The 24,035-nt window shown below is 43.5% G+C and overlaps 2 protein-coding genes across 2 annotated transcripts; both read right to left on the reverse strand.

Moving 5' to 3' along the window:
- Positions 1 to 2,878: 2,878 nt before the first annotated feature.
- On the reverse strand, positions 2,879 to 13,802 carry conv (convoluted). The gene is made up of 10 exons (XM_043424180.1): positions 13,331 to 13,802; positions 9,081 to 9,869; positions 8,760 to 9,006; positions 8,437 to 8,691; positions 7,193 to 7,509; positions 6,817 to 7,114; positions 5,918 to 6,398; positions 5,552 to 5,815; positions 4,961 to 5,189; positions 2,879 to 4,074 (listed from the first exon to the last, which is right to left on the reverse strand). The coding sequence occupies exons 2-10, from the start codon at positions 9,857 to 9,859 to the stop codon at positions 3,735 to 3,737; spliced, it is 3,210 nt and encodes a 1,069-aa protein (XP_043280115.1). The 5' UTR covers positions 9,860 to 9,869; positions 13,331 to 13,802; the 3' UTR covers positions 2,879 to 3,734.
- A 1,695-nt stretch (positions 13,803 to 15,497) lies between these two features.
- LOC122413159 (uncharacterized) lies at positions 15,498 to 22,828 on the reverse strand. The gene is made up of 3 exons (XM_043423327.1): positions 19,323 to 22,828; positions 17,674 to 19,205; positions 15,498 to 17,583 (listed from the first exon to the last, which is right to left on the reverse strand). Exons 1-3 carry the CDS (start codon positions 22,826 to 22,828, stop codon positions 15,956 to 15,958), a joined length of 6,666 nt encoding a protein of 2,221 aa, XP_043279262.1. The 3' UTR covers positions 15,498 to 15,955.
- Between the last annotated feature and the right edge of the window lie 1,207 nt (positions 22,829 to 24,035).

Genomic DNA, 24,035 nt, shown 5'->3' on the forward strand with positions numbered 1-24,035 from the left:
TTAATAAAATTTGGTGAACATATTCTTTAGGGCCAAATTTGGCAATACAAATTTTTTAAGATTTTTCTTCTGTACAGTTATCGAGTAATTGATCACTAAAGTTCAAGTGTATAAGCATAGCGTTTCCATATATATAGGTATACATTCCGGGCATAAGAAATCTGCTTTAATCCGTAATTACTCGATAACTAAGCAGAAGAAAATTTTGAAAAAAATTGTGTCTTCGCACTTGATGTTGAAGAACATTATCACCAAATTTGATCAATTTCTTATCAATTTGACGAACGTAGCCACCCTCCTTAAGTGATCGTTCTTCAACGAGCTCCTAAAAAAATCTATCTTCCAACTATTTTCGCGCGTTCATTTATTGCGTGTAAACTGCGATTGAACTTTTATTACTGCGACGAACATCGTGACCATCTTTTGACATAGATTTTTTCAAAATTTTTACTTTGACCAGGCAGACGTTGTCGCCCAAGAATGTAACCGTAGCCAATAACAAAAATTGCCTGTTCGTTGTATTCGTACAGTCCCAGTGAGCAGTGTCGATTCAATAAATTTCATCGCTCCAGTTCAAGATTTTTAAGAGCAGGGGCCAATCGACTCACCTTACTTGGAATTTTCGAAATCGAAATTCTTTGACACAGTTTGATCGATAAAACAAAAACTCTGTCAGCCTTCGCAGGATGATGGTAAAAATCGGCTCACAAAACTTTTTTTTAATCGGTCAAACTGTCTCAAAGAATTTTGATCTCGAAGTTTGCAGCTATTTCTCTCCCACTCACGATTGCGATATACCGACTGCACCACCCTCTTAAAATATCGAAATTTGGGACTTTAGCTCAAATAATTCTAGAAATCCATCACCTCATAATTATCCCTGCAAGGATCTAACGAGTGGGATTTATAAAAGGATGTAAATTAATGCGAGAAGAACCGGTAATTAGGGAGCACGTGGCCCAAAGATTGAGTGATAGCTCCGTTCCAGTCATTAAGGAGATTAATTACGTTTTCTCCCAATAGTTCGAGAGCGAGCCCAAATTATTCTTGCCACAAAAGTATGAATTCGTTCAATTTACAGCAGGGATACTAAGCGCAGCATTGTATTCGAAGCGAGAATCTTCAAGCCTCTGCGATCAGTAATATTTATTGATGTCCTTCTAACGTGACCTTATTAAGGGGTGATCCGCACCAGCAGCGAAGAAAACACATAACCGGTTCGTCTAATTCGTCGCATGAATATTTTTGCGCAACACGTCTCAGTGCTAATGAGACGATCGCTTCGAAAACGGCAGTTTTACGCCCACGTGGGTTCGGGTGATCGAAATATGGCGGTAGCCACTCCAGGAGGAGGTCAAAGACCTCCTCCCGTGAAATGCGAAGAAATAAACCGTCCGTTCGAATGTACCTGCGGGAAAGCAATCCTGATTTATGCAACAATGTACATTGACCAATTTATAGCAAACATTGGCAAATCAGCGTGCGGATAATAAATATTGGACACCGAACGAAGCGAGAAAGGAAGAGGGAAGTACGGCGGCAAAATTACTTAGATTCCCCGCAAAAAATAAAGCGGAAGCGAACATAGAATTTGTTCCGGAAAATCGGAATTTATACAACACGACCATTAACTCGATTTTCCTCGGTTTCGTGCCCACCGCCGTGATCTTACGTGGACGAATCTTCCGCCGAAGGGCAAAGAGGAAAACAGAATTGCGCGGTAGCTCGCGGAGACGTCGAATTACCCATTACCTAGTCGGTTATCACTAAAATTGGAAAATAGCGGAGAACGAAGGGGGGAAAGTAACTGTAGCGATCGCCATCGCGATCGCTCTCGAGGGGAAGCGATCGAGGCGATGAATTTAGTACGAAACGGGAGGAAGGGGAGCACGTTTTTTGAAGTTCGTCGTTGCCTCTCGGTGCTTAATCCTCTGGCGGGGGGCGCGGCGTATAATGCAATAGGCACGGACGAGCCCTCGATTATCCTAATCAGATCGTGTTGATTCAACGGCCGCGCTTGGCGAGGGTGATCCCGTCCTCATTAAGGCGCAGAACTACGCGTTAGAGCCAGAGCGAGAAAGCTGAAGAGGCTAGAAACGAGGTGATCCTAATTATTAAGTGAACACCGCGGAGCAGGAAAAAATAATGAAATAATCTTAGTATAGACAAAGCATACGAGAGTGTTGGTTGCCACGAGAAGCCTCCGCTGGATTTTACTTCCTTGAGAATTTTTTAAGGGGCCTTTCTTCACTATCCTGTGCGTAGGCGTATGCAGGCGCGTACACAATTGAGTATCTTAAGCACCGTAGACGACAACTCGTACGCGCCCGGCCTGCATGGCCGAACTATAAGTTCGTGGGATTAATTTGAGCTACACGCTGCTAATAAGAAAAAATAATGAATCCATGTGCCTTGCGTCTGCAGCCGGAAATCACTTTGTTCGTCGTTTGTCTTGTTCCCGGATGAGCTATTTTTGTGCCCGGTTTAACCGCCGATGTGGAGGTAAAAAGTGCTCCGGCGAGTCCCTCCACTTTTTTCGATTCGTTAACAAAGACACATTTCTTCTCTGCTCGTGTCAAATAGCTTCTCTAATGCGACATCGTATGAACAATAAGAGCCCCGGGAACTGAGAATTTTTCGAGTCTTTTTCGCAGGCCGAATCACTCGAGTTCTCTACCAAAAGAAGCCGAATGATTTCCTACTCGTTCCTCGTTACCCTGACTAAGCTTCTGTACCGTTAACGAAAAGTTTCAATTTTTTATTGCTTCAAGAAGACGTAAGAAAGACAACGGGGACGCTTTTTCTTTCCATTCTTTACGAGCTCCAAATTTTTATCTTCAATCGTAAACTGCTAAAATTTGGACTCATGGATTTCTCGGTACGCGGGCTTAACTTTTTAAAAACTCTGGCGTAAAGTAAACGCAAAAGAGTTTCGTACTTGGAATATTTACAAAAAAAAAAAAAGTATTCAATTCATCGATTCGATGACATTAAATACACGAATACATTTTCTTTTTCTTTTTTTTACGATAGAAATACAAATTTATTGTACAAAATAAATATATTTTTTTTCGAAATATGATGATCAACATCGCTTAACGTAACTAGATAAACACAGCGCGTGTACACAGCCGTATATGCTGTGGGCTTGAAGCAAATTCGTTGTTCCGTGTCTCCTGGAGTCGGGATACTTATCAATTGAAGAAAAAAAAAACCATTCGACACAGCATTCGTAGTATAACGTAACAAAAGATTGCTTTTTTGTATTGGAGTACAAAAACTGAGTATCAAGTAGTCGATAAACCTATAAAATCGTGTTAAAATGTGACAATATTCCTTTGGAATTATTTCGTAGTAAAAGACAACAAATCCAAGCTTTCGTGATCGCTCTTGCTCGTTATTGAAAAGTTTGGTTATAAAAATCGAGAGGATTTTTGGATTTCATGAATTTCTAACATTTCGGGTGCGTCAAATGGTTTTGGTCAGTCGCATGTGGCGGTATTTGCTATTGTACACCAGGTTGAATGTTCGAATGGGCTAAACGATGAGTTTGTAATCCGTGCAGCAAAAGTTTCAACTCGAGAAAGAATATTTCAACTATTTGGAAGATGCAGCGTATCGGTGGAACCTCCTTAATGGTTGTGAAAAATAAAAATCTCTTTATTTTTTGATCCCGGGCTTGTTGAACGTAAGACACTTCATTAGTGTCACATCGACGCGTTGCAACTTCCACATCACAATATCGCGAGGACGAAGCTGATGAAAACAATCGGCAAAATGGCCGTTTGACGCCTGCTAGCCGAGGATTCGTATCCGTCCTTGAGCAATACTCGACACTGCGAATTTCGGTAGTGCTTTACGTTCCCGATGGAGTCTCTGGCCAGCACGCACACTTCGTACTTGATCGAGGAGTCCGGCAACTTGCCAATGGTGAATGATCGATCTCTGTATATTACATCTTGCTTGATCACCGATTTTCTGCCACCGACTTGTCGAACGTCGATGTAAAAATCACCCACGTCCCCTCGCGACGTTACGAACCAGGTCACCTTCCATGAATCGTCTTCGGGGTTGCTGGAAAACGAGGATTAAATTTATTCGATCGTTGACCATAATTATCATTATTCGATATTATTAAAGTGTAAAAAGAAATTGGATTAAAGAAATCATCAACTCGAGCGAAAATTATTTCAACACAACAATTAAGAAAAAAAAATTCACAAATGAGGAAAGAACATTATACTGAAAAAAGTATACGTGGAAAAAAAAATTCAAACAAAACGTGAGCAAAATTTAAGTACACTGCTTAAGAGGATGGGTCAGTCGGTAACCTCACTTGAAATTTTCGAAATTGAAATTTTTTGATACTGTTTGATCGATTAAAAAAAGGCTCTGTCAGCCTACGCAGAACGATGGCAAAAATCGACTGACAGAGCCTTTTTTTAATCGGTCAAACTGTGCCAAAGAATTTCGATTTCGAAATTTGCAGCCATCTCTCTCGCACTCACGGTTGCGATATACCGACTGATCCATCCTCTTAAAAACATTGCAGAAGTAAAAAACCAAAAAATGTCGCTTAAAAAGATTTTAATAACCGATTCTTCCCATCTTATTCCAGTATTGTTACCAATTTGTATTGTATTGTATTGTATTGTAGTTATCCAATTTGATTATTTTCTTAATTATTTTCAAGTAAATTTATATCCATAATTGTGGGAACGGAACATGAAAGAGAAAACGTATTAGAAATGTGATATGTTCACATTGTAAAAAGCAAGGATAAAAAGAACAACTCTTTCTTAAAAAATAATTAAAAGTAAAGAAAAAAAAATATATATATCAAAAGAAGTGACAGTTATGTTCGCGAACCTCGAAGAACGAAGTCATTTAAAAAAAAAAATATTGTAATATCTTTTAAAATAATTATAATTATAATTGAAAATGCTTTGGATGTGCTTACTATTCGATATTTCGAAACTTGAGATCAGGAGTTATTGCGAATTTCTCGTCATCCTGAATTTCACGTTCGCTGCATCCCATCAGATCCTCGGAAACGTGCGGCAGTGATTTTCCCGCAACGTAGCTCGGACTTGCGCAAATTAAATTCGCCCACTCCGATGGAATTTCGGTCAAACTCGCGAGCCATCGCTTCAGAGGACGAACATAGCAATCGCAATTAAGGGGGTTCCCTGTATCAAGAAATTCGTTCAATTAAGCACGCAACGGACTCGACTTGAACAGAGAAAGCAGTGAGTAAAAATTGTTAGGAGGTTCGTCGAAATTTGAGCGTTCTCGATCACGTGTCACCAAAAATTTAATAATTTCGAAGCCTTAAAACGAGAAATGTCAACGAATCAAAACATTTGCAGTTGACTCATCGCTCCGTAACGTTCCCTTATGTCAAGCATCCATTCGTGTCAATTCCATTCGCTCCCATATCTCAACTCCTCCAACTCTCACTTAAAGCATTAAAATCTTCAACTTTTTCACTAAGAACGTTTTTCACGAAGAGAAAAACGAAATAGATGAAAATGAGCTGCTTGTTTTTTACCTCCATATCTGAGGACAGTGCCATTTTCCACGACCCTCATTAGCTTCTCGTCAAAAGTCCCGAAATCATTGTTCTCGAGATCGAGTACTTTGAGATTTCGCATGGGCAGTATTTTGTCCATAGGTAAATGAGCAAAATGATTGTTGCTGAGGTAAAGACTCGTGAGATTCTCCGGTGGCGAGAACACGTCTTTTTCGGACACATCGTTCAAGTCGTTGTACGACAAATCCAGAGTCTGCACAGAAGTCATGTTGCCGATGACGTCTGCAAAAAAAAAAATATATTAATTCGTGTTTTAAGGTAAAGTTCAAATTCCAAATGGCGAAGTTCCACGATATTAATTAATCGGGACAGTGAATGACTCACACTTGCGTATCTCGTTGATATTGTTGTGGCTGAGATTCATGTGGAGAACTTTTTTCGTGCCGACTGTCAAGTCAAAAGTGACGACCGGCATGCTGTTGTACGAGAGATCGACTTCTTTGAGTTTGTAAGGTATCCAGGGATCGTTCGGGAATGTTTTTCTCGTGATGAACGATATTTTGTTGTGGCTCAAATTAATTCTCTCTAGCGAAAGACAATCGTCGAGCAAACCATGGCTCTTGTTGTCCAATTTCTCGAGCCTGTTGTGAGACAAGTCGAGAGTTCTGAGAGACACGAGCCCCTGAAATGCTCCATTCGGTATGTAGCTTATCTGATTGTTCGTCAGATTGAGAGTCAGCAGCTGCAACAGTCCCTCGAATGCTCGGCTGCTCACGTTCCTGATCTTGTTGTTCGCTAAATTCAACTCAAATACTATGGGAAGCCTTCCGAAAGCGGCTTTATCAAGATTCTCTAATTCATTGTCCTGGATAATTATAAAGGAAAAATAAACGATATGAAAGTTTGAAATACATTTTTACTACTCTTTCGTTCGGCACTGATTTTATACTAATTTGGAACACTTGAGAGTGAGCTCGTCTTTGCTCGTCATGAACAATCGATCTTGCGATGGCTTCAGTGAACGTCATGCGAGGTATCTTCTCGTACGTACTCGAACAGAGGTTCGCTTCGCTTTGTTTTGAAATAAAAAAATTTCATCGTCTCAAAAGCATTATTCTTTCGTATCCAAAGACTCGGCAACGCAAAATTTACATGCGGAGAATTCTGTCGGCATTTCCGCACATTTTTTCCAAGGAATTTTTGAATATTCATTGAAGCGAGTCACAAGATATTTACGGAGATCACCCAATTGTGATTAAATTGTTGTCGTCGTTGAAACTTGCCTGCATATAGAGATACTGAAGACTGCTCAAAGTGCTGAGCGCTGCCCACGGCGGTTTTGTCATGTTATTCGAACGGAGGTTCAAGACTCTCAAAGTCAAGAGCGGGTCGAAGCTGCCATGTTGCAAATTGTCGCCGAGCCTGTTACTCGAAAGGTCGAGAGTGAGCAGCGCGTTCATGGATGGCCACACATCGATGGGAGGAATTTCTTCGAGAGCGTTTTCTGACAGGTCCAAATGTCCCAAGGACGTTGGTAACTGGAAGATTTTTTTCAGCTTGTTGTTCTTGAGAGTCAAGGTTCTGAAAAGAATTGATGATGAAACGAATATCGTTTGTAACGTAGTTCAATTGGTGGCATAAAGTTCCACGCTCTTTCACCTGCAGCTCGCTAATCTCGTTAAACTTCCCCGAGAAACATCTTCCAACTTGTTATAACTCATGTCCAGATCAAGAAGCGTGGGCAGAGGCCCGAAAGTCGATGCTTTTATTTTCTCCAAAGAGTTGTGCGAAAGATTGAGAAACCTTAAGCTGAAAAGTGTCTGGAAAATGGCGTTGTAAATTTCGGATATATTGTTGTACGACAAGTCGATCGTGTGAAGTTCGTACAGCTTTGGGAACGTTTGTCTCGGCACCGAGTGCAGATTATTGTGAGAGACATTGAGGACTTTGAGGCCTGTCATGTTGTGCAATGGAACCTAGAAATTCAACGAATTCGTCCCGTTTTTCATGCTCATTTTCAACCAACATTTTATAGGGGAGACCGGAGTAAGTTGACTAATAAAAAATAACAAAACTACGGAATGTAAACATACGCCCGGTTGATTTAATTGTTCACTGTAATCCCTTTCTCGTTCATGTGTCTCAACGCCCGTCGTTGCGACACGTCGTTTTTAGAAACGTCGAAAAATCTTCATAAATCCAGGTAGAAAACCAAATTTTTACGTCAATCTCATCTGTCTCTTGCAGCCTCGATTTTTTTCCAATTATTACAATAATCCTCTCCATTAAAGTTCTTGAGCTATAATTGTACACAGTTTTTTTTCTCTCAATTATCGCTATAATTTGCTGGTACAACGTTTCGTTGCTCAATAAAAAACGATGTGGGCTAAGTAGGCCAACATTGATATGGGGTTGGTTGACACATGCGTCGATGAGTGCTTTAAATTGGCCTAGTCAAGCTGGCCCAGTAAAAACATAGATTCTACGTTACGCGTGTAGAAGCTGTAATTCTGATTTTGATGACGAGGATGAGGATCAAATATTCCTTTTCCTCGCACTTATGGACAACAATTATCTTTACTATTGCGTAGTTGATTATGAGGTTAAAATAGTGCCGTAGTCAACTTGCCCGAATGATCGTGTCGACTTGCCCCGGGCGTGGGCTCGGTTGACACGAAAACAGTTCGTCAAAAAAGCGATTCGATAACTCATTTCGTTTTACGTTTAAAAATTCGAATTTTTATCCGAGACTGCAGAGGAAGATTCTGTTCGAAACGACCATTTGGTTTTCGGAATCGTCTTTAGTTTCTCGTTTACAAGCAATATAGTTTGAAAAGTTGGCCAACGAGCCCCGGTCTCCCCTACTTTTGACATGCATCCACGCATTTTCTTACTCCCATTACCTGATTCAAAGCAGTGAAATAATTGTAGCTCAGCCGTAATTCCGTCGCATAAGTGGCACTGTCAAACGCATATTTTGTTATGTTCTCAAGTTTGTTGTAGCTCAGGTCAAGAACTGTTATGTTAGCACAATTCTCAAAAGCTCCAGCTTGGATGATGGATATCTGGTTGTGGGATAAATTGACATGTGCCAAAAAGAGGTCCTTGAACGCCAGTTTCTCTATGATCGTTACTTTGTTCGCCGAAACATCGAGCAACTGCGAAAAAAAGATGGTTTAGAAACCACTAGCGATGGAAATAGTCAGAAGCATTGCAGTCATTTTACCTCTGCGAATTGGAGCTGATGAAACATTTGATAATCGATCTTCTTGATAAAGTTCCTCGCAAGGTCTATCGTCCCTATTCTCGTGACGGTTCCAAAGGTCCCTCGGCCAACGTCGTTGATCAAATTATCGCTCATGTACAACCTCCTGAGAAACCTCATTCCCCGAAAGGTATTCGCGTCGAGTTTGCGAATTTTGTTGTGACTGAGGTTCAGAACCTTGAGCACAGAGTTTCTCGCAAAAGTCCCTCTGAAAATAGCAAAATAGAGATTACCCGAGCTCCCTTAATTTGGGCGATGGACCCCGAGTTTGATTCCCCGCACCTCTTCAATTCCGTGATCAAGTTGTGGGACATATTGCACCAGCCCATTTTCGTCAAGTCCGCCAAATGCGAGGGGTCGACTTTGGTTATCAAGTTGTGCGAAAGGTCGAGAACTTCGGTGTCTCTCAACCCTTTGAATTGGTTTCTCTTGAGCTCGGCGATCTCGTTGCCGTGAAGATCGAGAGTTTTGAGCTTCTTCAACGGCGTGAGTGCATCGGTAGGCAGGGAGGAGAGGGAACCGTTACTAATTTCTAATTTTTCTAGTTTACCGGCGAGACCACTTCCGCCAAAACTGTTGCCAAGCAGGCCGGTTATTCGATGTCCTTTTATGCTGAGAATCGACAGGTTTCCCAAAATGTTCATCGCCTCTCTCGGGAATTCCTCGAGTCTGCCGCCCACCATGTACAGCTCTTGGAGCGTTCGATTTACTCCGAGGAAGCTGTGCTCCTCTATGACCTTCAGCGGGGTTTCGACGAACCTGATGACCCTCGCCATCAAAGGGTAAAGCGCCGGCCCGTACAAGCGTTCTATATTGCACTTGTAGATGAGAAGTTCTTCGATGGGAACTCCACTGTTGCCCAGATTAACGAAGGCCAAACTGAGGCTCGCCAAATTCGTGTTTTCGCACCGAATGAAGAGCCCTTGATCGCTGCCCTTCGTACACGTACAAGGGTAAATGTAAATCGGTTCTTTCGGACACGTGTATTTTGGACCGGGTGGAATGTACCCTCCCAGGATTGGTGCAGCCAATCCAACCAGCAGCAACACCAGCACTCCCATCTTGTTTGCCCTTGAAAAAATTCAGCAGCGTTCAAACATATTTTCCGGCACGATATTTCGTCGTTCATACGTCTTCTCGTAAAAGTTACTCAAAGTTCGGTGAACTTTGAGACGAACGCAAACATCAGCCGAGATCGTCCCATTGCCTTTTTTGATTTGCTCATCTCGACTGACGCTCGCACCTACGCCTCGGTTTCCACACACAACTAACTGTGCCGCCTGACGAGTGACCATTCATTTTAATACGCCCATTTTAAGGAGTCAGTCAAGCTCTGACAAAAAGCCTGAAAACTACGTTTTCGATGAATTTACGGATCCCACCGTTTTGACGAAACGGAAGACTCGATCGTTGTTGATGGGGTGGGGAAACAAAAACCTGGCGGAGGTCGAAAAAAGTCTTCGAGGAAAAAAATCACCCGAAAAATCCGGTTGGCGTGTGCACTTTCGATTCTCGTAAATTCGCGTCGATCGTTGATCAGTTTCCTCGAATATATAGAGCCTTGCTAATGCACCACTGGAATCTATTTTCCGATTTTTTATTTGTTTTTTTCCACTCTTCATTTCTCGTCGTAACATTCCCCTTTGGATGAGCGTCGGAGCAGCTATCTCAGAATTGTAACTATTCATGAATATCTTCGCCAACTCGAGCAACAACACGATCCATACGCGAGTCGAGGAAAATGTGTATTTTTAATAAAAATGTTAATGGATAGTCTCCGCATTACTTCCCCATTGCACGACAAAGTCAACGAACTAGTCACCGATTCCATGGATTTAAAAGCCTCTCGAGTTGGAAAAGAGCTCTGATTTATGGAGCCTGTTTCTGACCAAAAGCACGTATAATCCATGAGAAAATGTGTATAATCGTGAGAACAAAAAGTTTCTAGACGTTGGCCTGGTATACGAGGAAAACAATGGCTTTTTACCGCAGATCTGGATTTTCCTAGTTCGGAATAAAGCGTTGCGTGGTAACGAGAAAAAGAAAATTGATTAGCCATATATAATCAGTGAAAAAACTCCATCTCGATCTGTCGCTCCAAGGCTTTAATTGAATTTATAATCATTCGCACGACGTCGAATTGTGAGATAACAAATATTTTTAATCCGATTCGATGCAGCGGAAAAAAAAACAAGCGTTACTATGAATAAAGCGAGGAATAAAAAGTTATTGAGTTGTAAAGGCCTGAAGCACAGCGACCAAGTGGCGGAAATAAATTCACTGACCCATGAAAATTCGGTCAGCTCTGTACGGGCTTGGTACTTTTATTTTTAACACGCTCCAGGATTTTCCGGTATACTATATTTCTCCCTCGGTCATTTAGACAGAAAAATAAAAATCAAATCGACACAGTCGCTGTGATCTGGTTTTCTTCACTATAGATTATGCTTCATAGTACCGTATATAGCCGAGCTCGTTACCAATGTTTTGCGCAACTCCAAGCAAAATGCGTGTGTGCTGCTCGAAGCGCAAAGCGTGTCAAGCGTCCACCGAGAAGTTTACTCTGCACGCATTCCCATACTCTCCTTAATAAAATACTTTTGGATCAAAATACGACACGCCACGCATCGATCTTTCGGCTCTAAATACTAGAACAAAGAGCTCGAAGCACGAGAATCTCGGTGAATAACTGTTATTTCGAGGAAAATAATTCACGCGAAGCGATTGCTTCTCCGATCCAGCCTCGTGTTCCTTCGAACCCTTCAAAAGTCTCTGACAGCAGCTGTCAAATTATAACATCGTGTTGGTTCATCCCTGAGAATATGAACGGCCACTTTAGGTTGGTAAAATATCGATATAAAGAGTCAATAAAACCTTGATTTTTCGAAAGTTTTCAAAAATCCATTAAAGCCTTCATAAATATTGATTACCATTGTGTGTCAATAGTGAAAGAACAAATCTTCGTACGTTTCGACGCCCGTTTCTGCAGATTATTCAATAAAGATATTTTATGCATGATTTTAAAAATTTAGCACTCGTTTGACTGGTACGTAATAGTGTGGCACGAAGCAATTCGCACGTTTACTCGAGAAAACCGGAGCCGTCGGTGAACGGCCTTATACACGCTGTTTCTTTATATTTACGCTTGGATGAATATTTATATACACATGTATACGTAGCAAATGCACACATTATAATTCAGAGTAAATTTATAACTAAAGCTGCCTCTCTCGTATCAGGAAACGTAACGGTTGGATTCCAGTCCAAGTGTAATGTCTGCGATCAGAAATCGAAGGAATCGTTCCAGCGCGGCGCAGAAACTGGACAATTTTCTACGAAAAACCGATCATTCGAAGGCTCCTTAATGGGGAAACATTTTTTTCTAGACTCCAATGACAAAGCTTTACTCGGGGAAGGAAGCGAGTTGGAGTGATGCACCGAACAGTGGCCAAAAAATCGAATGTTTACGCCCCCCGCCGCGACGATCGACAAAAAGGACTTTGGGCCTGAAGATCGATGAGCCCGAAAACAGCATTTTTCAAAAAATTATCCAACTCTTTCGCTCTGATACAGAAACCACTGGGTCGACAACATTGTTTTGTGCTGAAAAACAATTCGGATGGCAATCGGAAGAAAACACTCAACGACAAGTTGAACGACGTGCATTCCTTTCTCCGATTCTCCAATTCAAGCTTTACAATAGCATTTTTCTTTTTTTGGTCGCGCACACGAACCTGCCGGACAACACCGAACGAGCACGTGATGAATATATGCATACCATAAAATCAAACGAAACGGCCTTGCTTTCTACAATTCAACTTTCAAGAAGTTCCGATTCGTTACATTGCCGTGTAGTGACAAAATGTTGAAAAGCGATATTATTCTGCTGTGGGATTACACTTGAGGAATGGAAATGAAAATTGCACAGGCCGTTGCTACACTTTCTCCCTGCGAAATACAGCCATTTGATTCCGTCGAAAGTGACGTTTGAATCACAGCGTTCACAGGCGCGCTGGAATATCCGTATTTTAATATTTTCCCTCCAACTTATTTATTCCACTCAGATTACTCATTTCGCTCCCTCCAAGTCACAACGATACGCACGAAGGAAAAGAGTTTCCTCGGTCTACCGGTCGACCTTGCCTAAGTGCATTATCCGCTGCCCTCGACTGTCCGGATCTTTCATCCGTTCACCAAAGCAAAAAGCAGCAAAATTGTCTTAGCAGGCGCCTCAAAGAATGGTAACTGCACGATACCGTAAATTCGAAGCTTCGCAATCGAGAAATTCGTTTGATTCTCTCGTCCGAAGGAGGATCTCTTGGGCCAGCGTTGAAATCACCGTAACACGTGCGGCTTGAAAAGCATCTGTACATCTGCGTACGCACGAGTAGGACGATGGAAATGGGCGCATTGGTGCGAAGGTTTTAATCGAATGGTGCGCCAGATCCGTGTGGCATAAATCGAGTTAAATTCGACAGTGCGTTTGTAAAAAAACTGTGGGTTAATTTGGACTTTTGATAAACTCAAAATACCTTTTAATTTCAACTGACAGCAGAAGTTTGCATTTGTATGTCAGCGCCACTAATTTCACCTCCGTAAAGTCACTAATATTTCTTTAAACAACAAATATTCGGGTTCATTTTGAATAATCGAGCGACCGTTCGAACAGTCGCGACATCGTACGACGGTTCCTGGATCAGGTTTGTGCGAGAACTGGAGAGGGCTCTGAACCTCACGACGAAAGCGGGCCCGGAGAGCAGCAAGAGAAAGGCGGCTGGGTGTTGCTCGGTGGTTGGCTGCCTCGTTCCTTCGCCTCCGACACACCGTCATGCTGTATTTTTTACCGATATTCTCATCACTGTTGTATACGATCCTTCTCTCGGCCTATTAATCTCTCCGTTATCCGTCGATGGGAGGAAAACTTTATTCGACGACTGAACGAACTCCGGAAAAACATTGGGATTAACGTCTCGTTTCTTTTAGTGGGCTCCGAATCCGCACCGAAAAATCCGAATGCGAATAAAGCTTTTTTAGTGCGGTTCGGTATTGAGGATGTAAAAACCGTTTGTGCGAGATATCGCATCGATATGAGATCCTTTCGAAAGGCAACGTTATCCGGAAATCGTTAAAATATATCCGGAGCAAATTTCTTCTGTCGAATCATCGAATCGACCGAGTTATTCGAGAATCTGAATTCTTTGGTATCGCGTGATACTGCGATGGAAAATAAGCGACACGAAATCGCCGCAAATTACGTTTCTTGTAGTAGCTTTCATTTGCTTAGGATTTAACGACAGCGAAAGTATCGTACAGTCTAACGGAGACGACAAAGTTACTCAATGCGGCATGATCTCAATCTGCATATTGCACTGAAATTAGTAAACACGAATAATAACTCCGGTTTAACGACGTTCCAACAATTATATCAATGGACATAATAATAATAAATCTAATGCGTTGGAATTCCGGTGTTTTATTTTACCCTTTTCTCCATACCCGCCGTACCAATTTCCACGTTTTCAATAAAGCAAATTCGTATCTTGCGTATTGTTATCGGTGAATATTGTCCGCACTCGATATCTTGGATGAACGTTGAAGTTTGAGCTTTAGAAGTTCAAGAATTATCGTTCCTTAAAATTTGAGCAATTCCTGGTCCATCCACGGATAATGTCTTCTTCAAGTTCATTTATCGAAATCACCACGGACCACAACGGCAGTATTTAAAACATCCCATTAAACACAACCGAAGTGAGGAACACACTTGACGTTCTTTTTACGAAAATTCAAACTACTGTGAAACGCGAGGGTGTTCTGCAGTATGCATCCGCGAGCACAAAATTCTTATAGAGCTTGAATAAAAAGAATCAATCAGGACTCATAAAGGGAACAGTAAAAGTTGATTACGAAATGCAGAGTTAAAAATCAAATTTTGAGAAAGAAACTAGACTCGAAGTATACACTCGTGGTTTGAGCAGTTGAATATGAAAAAAATATCGAAACTTTACGATTATCGGTACCTCTCGTCGATAAGCTAGTATTCGTTGGTACTGGAGCTTGGTAACATGTTCGAATGTATAATGAAGAAAATATGAACAAACTCAACGATACATATTTTATTTAGATATTTCTTCTACACAGTTATCGCGAGTAATTAAACACGAAAGCATAGCGTTTCAATATGTATAAGTACACATTCCGCGTATAATAACTCTGCTTTAATGCTTAATTATTCGATATAACTATGTAGAAGAAAATTTTGAAAAAAAACAGTGCATTTGCACTTTATGTTGAAGAACGTTAGCACCAAATTTGGTCAATTTATTAACATTTATTAAAATGTACCGAAACTCCTTAAGAAAAAAAGTTATTGGAACAACGAAGTGTGGCTGGCATCACCGAGTGTCAATGAAATGTATGATCATCACGAGGTTAAATATGATTAAAGGAACAAAGAAGTTTTAGGTCGAACTACAGATCATTCTCTCCGAAAAGATTGCAATGAAGAAAACTCTTCCAAAAACATCGATTGTTATAGAATCAACAATTTTTTTCCTCACTGTAAATTTTCGATATTTTTCGTCTCTATTTTGCTACGAACCTGTGCAAGAGCAATCAGCGAGAGTTCTGAAAAAACAGGAAAGTGTCTGGGACTCAGGAAACAAGTTTTCTCGAAATTATTTTTTTTTTACGCTACACAAAAACCTTTGCTATTGGTGAGCTTTATTCGAACCGTTTCTCGTGAAAAATACATGTGAGCATGATTGTAACGCTGAATAGTGCGTGTCAAAAGTGTCTAAGTTACAAATGAAAAGTTGCTTATGAAATGTTATAGAGCATGGATTACATGAATGAGTGTGAATTAAACGTAAATTACTTATACCCAGCACCGTCGTAAATCCCATTACAATGACACGAGTACGAAAGAAGGAGACCGAGCGAACTAGTTCATTTTGTCCGTAAAAAAATGATTGCCGACGCATGAAAAGTCTTGGCCGAATGAATAGCGTTCAAACATTTCATAAATAATATGGAATTAACGATAACGAACCATTTGACTCTCAGGATGGTTTTATAAATAGAAAGGTCAAATATGCAGTCTTATGTGAGCGAGAGAAATGGAGAGACTCAAAAGGCAACGAAAGAATAAAACGAATCTTTCAATATCCGTGATACTGAGGCCAGGTTATTCCTGGTCCCATGGGAGCGTTGTCGTAAACATACTTGACGTTTGGACTGTTCATTGAACCGAAAAGAGATTGCCTGAGCATGCTCAGCATCGCAGAACCCAAGGCCATATTGCTCATCATTCCGGCTACGGAAGCAGCGGCTCTTGCGTGAGAAAGGACCATTTGTATGAAAAAAGATACGAGAAAACTTATTGCCGGCATTAATTGTGACATCTCCATCTGCATTTTTCGTCCTATATCAATCAGGCGACTCGTTACTCGACGATTCATCAACTCTTCATTCAATTTAGGAAGCTTCAGTAAAAAGTGGCTGTTTGTGTTCTGCTCCTCGACCACCTGCTCGGCACCACGATTACTTTCGCCATCATCGGATAATTTTCTCGAGCTCCGAGAGTAACTTTCTCGTCCGAAATCTCCTTTCTTCAAAATATCGAGTCTCTCTGCCATCTTCTCAGTTAACTTGGTGCCAAATAATAGCTCGAATGCCTTATAAGCAGCTTCTTCACTGAGATAGTTATTCGTATCGCTCGCATCTCCATTCTCGTTGGTCAGGTTAGATTTCAACTTGTCAAGGAACATGGCGATTATTCGGTCATCGCTGCTTGATTCGTGTCGGGAGGTCTCGGTAAGAACTTGGTTGGAATCATCGCTCACAGCGGGCTCGTGGAGACTCTTGACGCGTCTGTAATTATCTTTTTTGCTAGGCTCCTTTTTCCTGTCAAAATCCGCCCTCGAATCCTTCTGCTCCAGCATGTCCTCCATAATGTCGCTTATAATCGTAAGGATACTAGGCAAATTTTTGTGGTCTTTTATCCGTGCACCTCTCCCCGTGCGACCCAAGCCGTTAAAGCTTATACCAATCGCTCCGTCACCATCCCCATATATTCTTATGAAACCATAAGTTTTTTCAAATTTTTCCTCCACCAATTTACGATACCACTCAACAAGGAGGCTCTCCATATTTTCCTTTTTCTCAACAAGTTCTTTCTCCAAATCAGCATCCGTCATTCCGAAAATTTCTTCAAACTTGTTCGTCTCCTGAGATCTCCCAAAGGGATTCAGATTACCAAAGGTAGGGAGGATGTTCTGCGTTATTACGGGCCATACGAATATCCCTATGCATCTTATGAAACTCAGGCTCCTTATGCATTGCCAGACCTGCGACATGAGCCCCTTGCTAGCTTGGGGATTAATGTCCTCGAGGATTCTTAGAATTTGGTACTGATCAGCTGTGAGGCTACTTTTTATCGTCTCATTCAAGCTATCAACGAAATACTCTCCCGGATTCCTTTTCGTTGGCTGACCTGGGCCCTGATGTCGCGTTATGTTGTCAAGAATTCTGAGGATTTCGGACTCCGTTAAGTTGAAGGAAGAGGAGTCGACTTTGTTGGAGCCAATATTTTGATATTCGTACGGAGACACTGTGTCGAGCGATCGTTTTTTTCTTCCTTCCCCGAATGTCGTTGTTGGGGGAGAAACTAGTTCCTCCTCTGCGTCATCTCTCGATAGAAGGGTGGATTGCCTATTTGCTGTTGCTGATGGTACCACATCCGGAAGTCCTGACGAGCTTGTCCAGGGTGACTTCGATGATGATGGATCTGCCGAATAAACGAAACGCGGTAAATGTCAATGCGATCCGTCGCGAGTAACACAGAATGCTGTTTTTTTCCAAGCTTAAAATTGTTCACCTACGGACGGAGTTAATCCTTGGAGCCCGCTGAGGTAAAATCCGCTCGGCTGGCCTCCGGCAGTCAGGGAACCTTGGGAAAGTAAGGCCGGCTGTCCGTGCGAGACTCGCTCCTGAACAGCTTGGTACGGATACAAATATCCTTGTCCCGGAAGTCCGAAGGCTGGGAGGCTTGGCACTTGGGAGGGCAACTGGTAATCAGGTATTTGCGGTATCTGTGCGAGGTCTTGCGGCACTTGTGGCAAGTAGGCGCCCAGGTTACCGAAGTCTGGGAACTCGGGAACGTTGGGCACGAACTGTCGCAACGTTGGCCAGCCGACGTTGCGAATGCAATTTGGAAAAACGTCAGCGCGGGAACACTCCACCATCTTGCCTACGAAAATCGGTTTGATCGAATTCGGCAAGAGTTCCTCGCACATTCTTATCACGTTGGCTTGTCTCTCGGTGACGAGCGGACTGACCAAAGGGTCCTTCGTGTTCGGATATCCCTGCTTGGCTTCGGACGGGGCTTTCATCGCCGAAGAAAGATGCTTGAGGGTCGATTCGATGCGAGACTCGACCTCCTCCGTGGGCGCCACCGACCCTGAACTTCCGGCGGACACGGCGAAACTAGGCTTGCGGGAAATAGTGACTGGCAAGACTTCTGCATCCTCGAAATGCGGAGGGAGCAGCGTTGCCGGCTGAGCTGGCTTATGATCGACAGCTGGCTGCGGCAATGTTCCGACATTTGGGAAACTCGGCAAACGCGGGAAAAACTGGGCTATCGTTGGCCAAGCTATGTCCCTCGTGCAATCCAAAAATCCATTGTCCTTCGCGCACTCCGCCATTCGAGTGTTGAATACCTGGCGTATCGATTTCGGCAGAAGGGTGTCGGCGACCGCTATTATATTGGCTTGTTGATCGGAGACTTTGCCAGCGAAGACGAGCGGTTGATCAGGCCCTTTGGGACTCTGCTGCTCCGGCCAAGACGCTTGCAAGTTTTTTAAAATACTCAAAATTACTTCTTCCGGATGTTCACTGAATATGGGAATGAATCTCGTGTCGGTTATCGTAACCATTGCGTCCCCATGCAATCCAGTTTTCACATCAGTCTCCGACATTGCGGACGACGCTGCAGGGGAACCAGAAGATTTCGTGGATCCTGATGCTTCGATTTTATTAAGCGATTCGTCGTTTATGTTGAAGTTCGGGAAGCTCGGCAGCCTTGGATAATATTGCAGGAGAGTCGGCCATAGAAGATCGCGCGAACACGTCATGAAGTTTGACTCTTTCGTGCATCTTGAAATGCTGTCGATAAAATTCTCCCTCACGCCGGCCGGTAATAAATTTTCTGATATTTCTATCACGCTCAACTGATCAGGGTTCAAATAGTCATTCAAAGATTCCAGGTGTGCACCGGAAGAGCTGAGTGGGTTCGAATTATCTGGGAACTTCGATGAGGAACGTACAGTCGTCAGGATTTTGAGGAGAACCGTTTCAGGGTGATCGGAATAAATTGGCGTGAATCTCGTGTCGGTTATGGAAATAACGGGCGTCGAGAGATCGCCAGGTTGGTGGAATACCTTTTGACGGAGTTGACCAGCGGAAGCGGCGTTCTTCGGATCGCTTGCGGGAACTCCGAATTGTCCACGAACATCGAAAGACGGTAATTCATCTTCGGACTCTGCCAGTATTTGCTCTTTTGGGGGTGATCGTCCAGATATTTCCGCAGTCGGACGAACGATCGGCTGATAAATTCCTGGTGTAATGATGTAACCCTCCGGCAATCCGACGATTTTCGGATATCCCGGATTCAAGGGACTGTAAATGGAGCCCGTAACTTGCATTTCTTCTTCGCGAGGACACGCCGGCAAATCCTTGACGTACAATTGGAGAGTAGGCCAGATTACATTTTTCGTGCATCCCAAAAAGTCGCCGCTGCCCTGAAGACATCCGACAAATCTGGCATCAAGATCACCCCGAATCTGAGCTGGTAAGACACTTTTCGATAATTCCAAAATCTTCAGTTGACTGTAAGTCAAACCTTGCAAGGTAACCAAAGTGCCTGGGCTTACGGAAGGAACTTGCTGAGAATTTCTATCCAGGGATATCAATCTGATGTTCGAAAGAATTTGAATAATGCGATTTTCAATGGGATTCGGAGATTCCGATGATCTCTGATCTTCCTTGTTCACCTTCGATGAATTGGACGAGTCGACGTCGGTCCAATATGGTGGCTTATCAGGGACCGGATGTACTTGCGGTACGTAGGATGGCTTGTTCGGACTCGTTTGGTGTTGCGACTGACCTGGTTGTGGCTGGGGTTGGGGCTGAGGCTGCACCTGTGGCAGGTAAGGTGGCTTGATCGCAACCGGTTGCGCTTGTGACTGCGTTTCCGGTTGTGACTGCGGTTGCGGTTCCGGTTGTGGTTGGGGTTGTGGCTGCGTTTCCGGTTGTGGTTGAGGTTGAGGTTGAGGCTGAGGCTGAGGCTGAGGCTGCGGTTGAGGCTGCGTTTCTGGTTGTGGCTGGGGCGCTGGTTGTGGCTGCGGTTGCGGCTGCGGCTGCGGCTGTGGTTGTTGTCCCGGCGAGCCTATTCCCGGGAAACTCGGGAAGCTCGGAAAACTCGGAAAGTAGCTACTAAAATTTGGAATAAAGTCCGAAAAATCGGGTATGTCCGGAAGAGCGAAAGTCGGTATCCAGCTAGAGAGATCAGGGAGTTGCGGCAGACTTGGATAGAGTTGCCGAACAGTAGGCCAAGTCGAGTATTTCGTGCAAGTGAGATAGTCGTACTGGCAAATGCATTTCATGGTTTTAGCAAGAAACTCTGGTCGCATTGCTTGCGGGAGGAATTGCTCAGCTGTATAAAAAATGGCCATTTGGTCAGCGGTTACCGATGGCACAGGAGCGACAGGATATCGCGCCGAATAATAAGACGTTGGTAAATTTGAGGATTTGTGTATTTGCCTCAGTGTATTTTCCAATATTTGGACGATCACTGTCTCCGGCTGCGGAGCACTTGTTCGGGTCCCATCGGCTTCAACGACTTCTGGTAATTTTCCACTTCCTTCAGCACCGGGAAACGGGAGAATTGGATAATCAGTGTACACACTTACGCTCGGGTACCAAGTATGATAATTCGGGAATTCCGGTAAGTCGGCATAATGTTGTTTAACCATGGGCCAAGTGAAATATTTGACGCACGAGAAGTACTCGAATCTTTGGACGCAGGCATACATCTTGTCCGAATATTCCTGTCTTGCCGACTCGGGCAGGAACTTTTCTGCCATTCTCAATATCTCCAGTTGACCAGACGTCAAAAACTTGGCCAAAGTCTCGTTCTTGGTATCGATGAATGTTTCCGACTTCCCATCCTCCTTCGGCTTTGCGCTCAGAGCCTCTTTCAGAATATTCGAAACTAGGAGTTCGGGCGTGACGAATACCCCTGGGGGGAAAATCAAGGTCGACCTCACTCGCGAGCTCTTCGGTTTGTCTTTCTGACTGCCAGCCAACAAGTCGGATATGTTTATCTCTATGGGCAAAGTTGGCAAATTTTGAGTGAACGATGCGGGAATATTATCAGCAATTATCGGCCAAACAAATATCCTCATGCAATTCAATATACTCAAACCCCGAATGCATTCGAACATATTTTCGGAAAAGGTTTGTCTTTGTTCTCGAACGACGAGAGCTTCTGCGCATCTCAAAATTTTAAGTTGCTCATCGCTCAACAGGCTCGTATCGATTTTCGGCAAGTAAGAATGCTCGGCTTTCTCGGCCGTTTTCGACAAGGAAATCGTATTGAGTGCATCGAGAAGCTGTTTTTCAGTAAATTTTGGAATTTGCGGTAAAACTTGGCTCGATTCGTCTCGCAAACTTTCCAAAAATGTTTTATTTTTTAATGATGCCTGAAGCAGCAAAGCTTGGGATTTGGCTTCTTCTAGACCTGTAGTTGTTGTTAATATGCTCGCTAGTGCAGAAAAACCTGCCGCGTTCGGATTCGTTACCTCTCGTTTCAGGTCATCGGCGCTCTTGACCGGGCCCACTGATTCTTGTTGCTCGTTTTCACTTACACTCGTCGACGGAAGGTTCTTGGTGTTCACAACACGATCGTCCGATTCTTTTTCCACCTTGTTCACATCGTTTTCATGAACCGTTATTTTTTTCGCTTCTGGAACAACGATTTTTTTCGTGGCCTGATCGCTCTCAATGAATTTGGTTTTCGCCCGCTCTCGATCCGGTTTGGTGATGGACACAGTTTTCTCGGAAGTTTCAAACTTTTGATTTTCACTATTAAATGACCGGGTGCCATCAACAATTTCTCTGTTTGCCTGCGTTGATAATTTTTCTTGCACCTGCTCGTTCGACCGGCTCGAGGATGGCTCAGCATGCTCCGATACAGTGCGCTGAGAAGACTCTGCGCGATTCGAAACAACGGGAACAAGCTTCGCGGCGTGAGACTCTGAGGATTCCGGTTGAGCGTTTTTTATTTGTTCTTGTGGAGCATTTTCAGCCGGTTGCTTTGGTATGTCAATTGGCTCTAACGGAGAGTCTTGCAAGGATCTTTTGCGAGATGTTTTGAGCTGCCTGAAAGATTTCTGAGTATCAGGAGATATCTCACCTTGAAGTTGATCAGCACTGCTCGGTTCGTCTTTGACGATGATTCCTTTTACGACGGTTTTATCGACCTCGAGACGGTCTGCTGCAGCATCTCTCAATTTTTCCTTTTCACCGTTCGACGTTACGCTCGCAGGTTCTTCGTTTACCACTAACTCGTCGAATCTCCGAATGCCTTCTTGATCAACGTTCGGACTGGAGCCTCTTGCGTCTAAGCTCGATGGAGAACGGATCGAAGGCACATCGCTTCCTCGGACTTGATCCCGCGCGTGATCCGAGCGTTTATCGATCGCTCCGATTGCATCGGGTTCGGATGCAGCAGAAGAAGGGTCTCCTTCGATCTTCACACTTTTGATAGCACTCGTCGGAGCAATAGCCTGGGGACTATTCGAGGCCGGTTCTTCCTGACGAGCAACGGATTCGCGAACCTCATGACGACGATGGTGATGATGATGATGAGAATTTTCAACACTCCGAGAACTCGCGACGTTGAAAGAGCCGATTAAAAACGCAACGAGAAGGATCGATGCACGGAGCGGACGGCAGGAGTTTGGACCTTTCATGGCCACGGTCGCGAAGCGAATGTCTTGTCTATGCAGAGCGCAGGAGAAACCAAACGAGTAAAACGGGACGAGAAGAGCCGGACTTAAACTCGTCTTTTATCCATTACATTCCTCCTCTTCCAATGCTCCACCGTTTATTCCTTTTTTTGTATAAACCCTCTTGCTCCGAGTCGGCAAGAGCGCAATGCGTCCGCTATGCTGCCGGAGTGTACAAGCTTATACACTGGAACACACACGCAAATGGACCAACGAGCGCCGAGCGTCTCTTCAAGATCCTACGGAAAATATAAACGCTCGGTGCACTGGAGCTCGACGTGCCAGCTCCTCGCCTGCGATCCGTGCATCATGCAACATACTAATTTACTTGAAGACGCTGCCGCGCGGATAACGAGTCAAAAGACTTACGACTTGGATCATTAAGGAAAAAGGCACACGCTTGCATACAATATAAACATGTATGGGGACGTATAATTATACGCGATGCAAAGATATACTCAGACCCCGTGCCGATGGTCCACCGGATATGCAACCATCGGTATTAACATTTTTCTACAACTTACAAAATTCTTATTCCAAAGGCGATTTTCACCGGGAGGCTTAAAACTGAAAAACAAGGCTTAGAATCTGCGGAGAAAGGGATCCACCTTGGCGACGACACAGGTTAGTGTTCTTTCTGTTAAAACGCTTTTATTTACCTTCTTTATCCACGAGACCTTCTTCCAAAAAGTGCAATAAAATGATGCTCGCTTCTTTTGTTTTTACGCCATCGCCTTAACGCACAAACGAGTTTCTTCGGTTCGATTCCATTGTCGATACCTCTGAGCGATGCAAGTGCGATACGACGCCGGAGAAAATAACATCGAGGATCCTGTTTCGCTCACAGGGCTCGCACACCACAAAGACATCGAGCAGGGGATGAATTTTTAGTCCTTGAAAGAGGACTGCGCCCCGAGAAAAGCCATGGGATCGGAAGGACGCCGAGAGCGGTTGTGCGGCGCGGGGTGAATGTAACCGAGCAGAAGAGATCTGCCCAGAGACGAGAATAGTCTCGTTGGCTCTCTCTCCTTTTTTCGACTCTTTATTTTTTTAATCCCCTTCCAAAGAGGAGAGACCTTCGCGAAGAGCGCTTGCTTTGCGACGCCTCCGTCTACACTCCGCGCAATCTTTCCTCTCGATTCCTCCTGTTCCTAGGATCTTATCGCTTTCA

This window comes from Venturia canescens, chromosome 7, assembly GCF_019457755.1.
Source record: "Venturia canescens isolate UGA chromosome 7, ASM1945775v1, whole genome shotgun sequence".
NCBI classification, from domain to species: Eukaryota; Metazoa; Arthropoda; class Insecta; order Hymenoptera; family Ichneumonidae; genus Venturia; species Venturia canescens.

Bases quoted from the DNA above. Each gene is read 5' to 3' on its own strand.
- conv (XM_043424180.1), bottom strand. From the start codon at position 9,859: ATGGGAGTGCTGGTGTTGCTGCTGGTTGGATTGGCTGCACCAATCCTG. The intron at 7,510-8,436 runs GTAATGGGAGTA...TTGAATTTCTAG, and splicing joins ATTTCACTGCTTTGAATCAG to GTTCCATTGCACAACATGAC. The intron at 5,190-5,551 runs GTAAAAAACAAG...TTCTTGATACAG, and splicing joins CACTGTCCTCAGATATGGAG to GGAACCCCCTTAATTGCGAT.
- LOC122413159 (XM_043423327.1), bottom strand. From the start codon at position 22,828: ATGAAAGGTCCAAACTCCTGCCGTCCGCTCCGTGCATCGATCCTTCTC. The intron at 19,206-19,322 runs ATTACCGTCTTT...CGATCTCTCGAC, and splicing joins CTGGCAGAGTCCGAAGATGA to GCCCGTTATTTCCATAACCG. The intron at 17,584-17,673 runs GTGAACAATTTT...TTTATTCGGCAG, and splicing joins AGGATTAACTCCGTCCGTAG to ATCCATCATCATCGAAGTCA.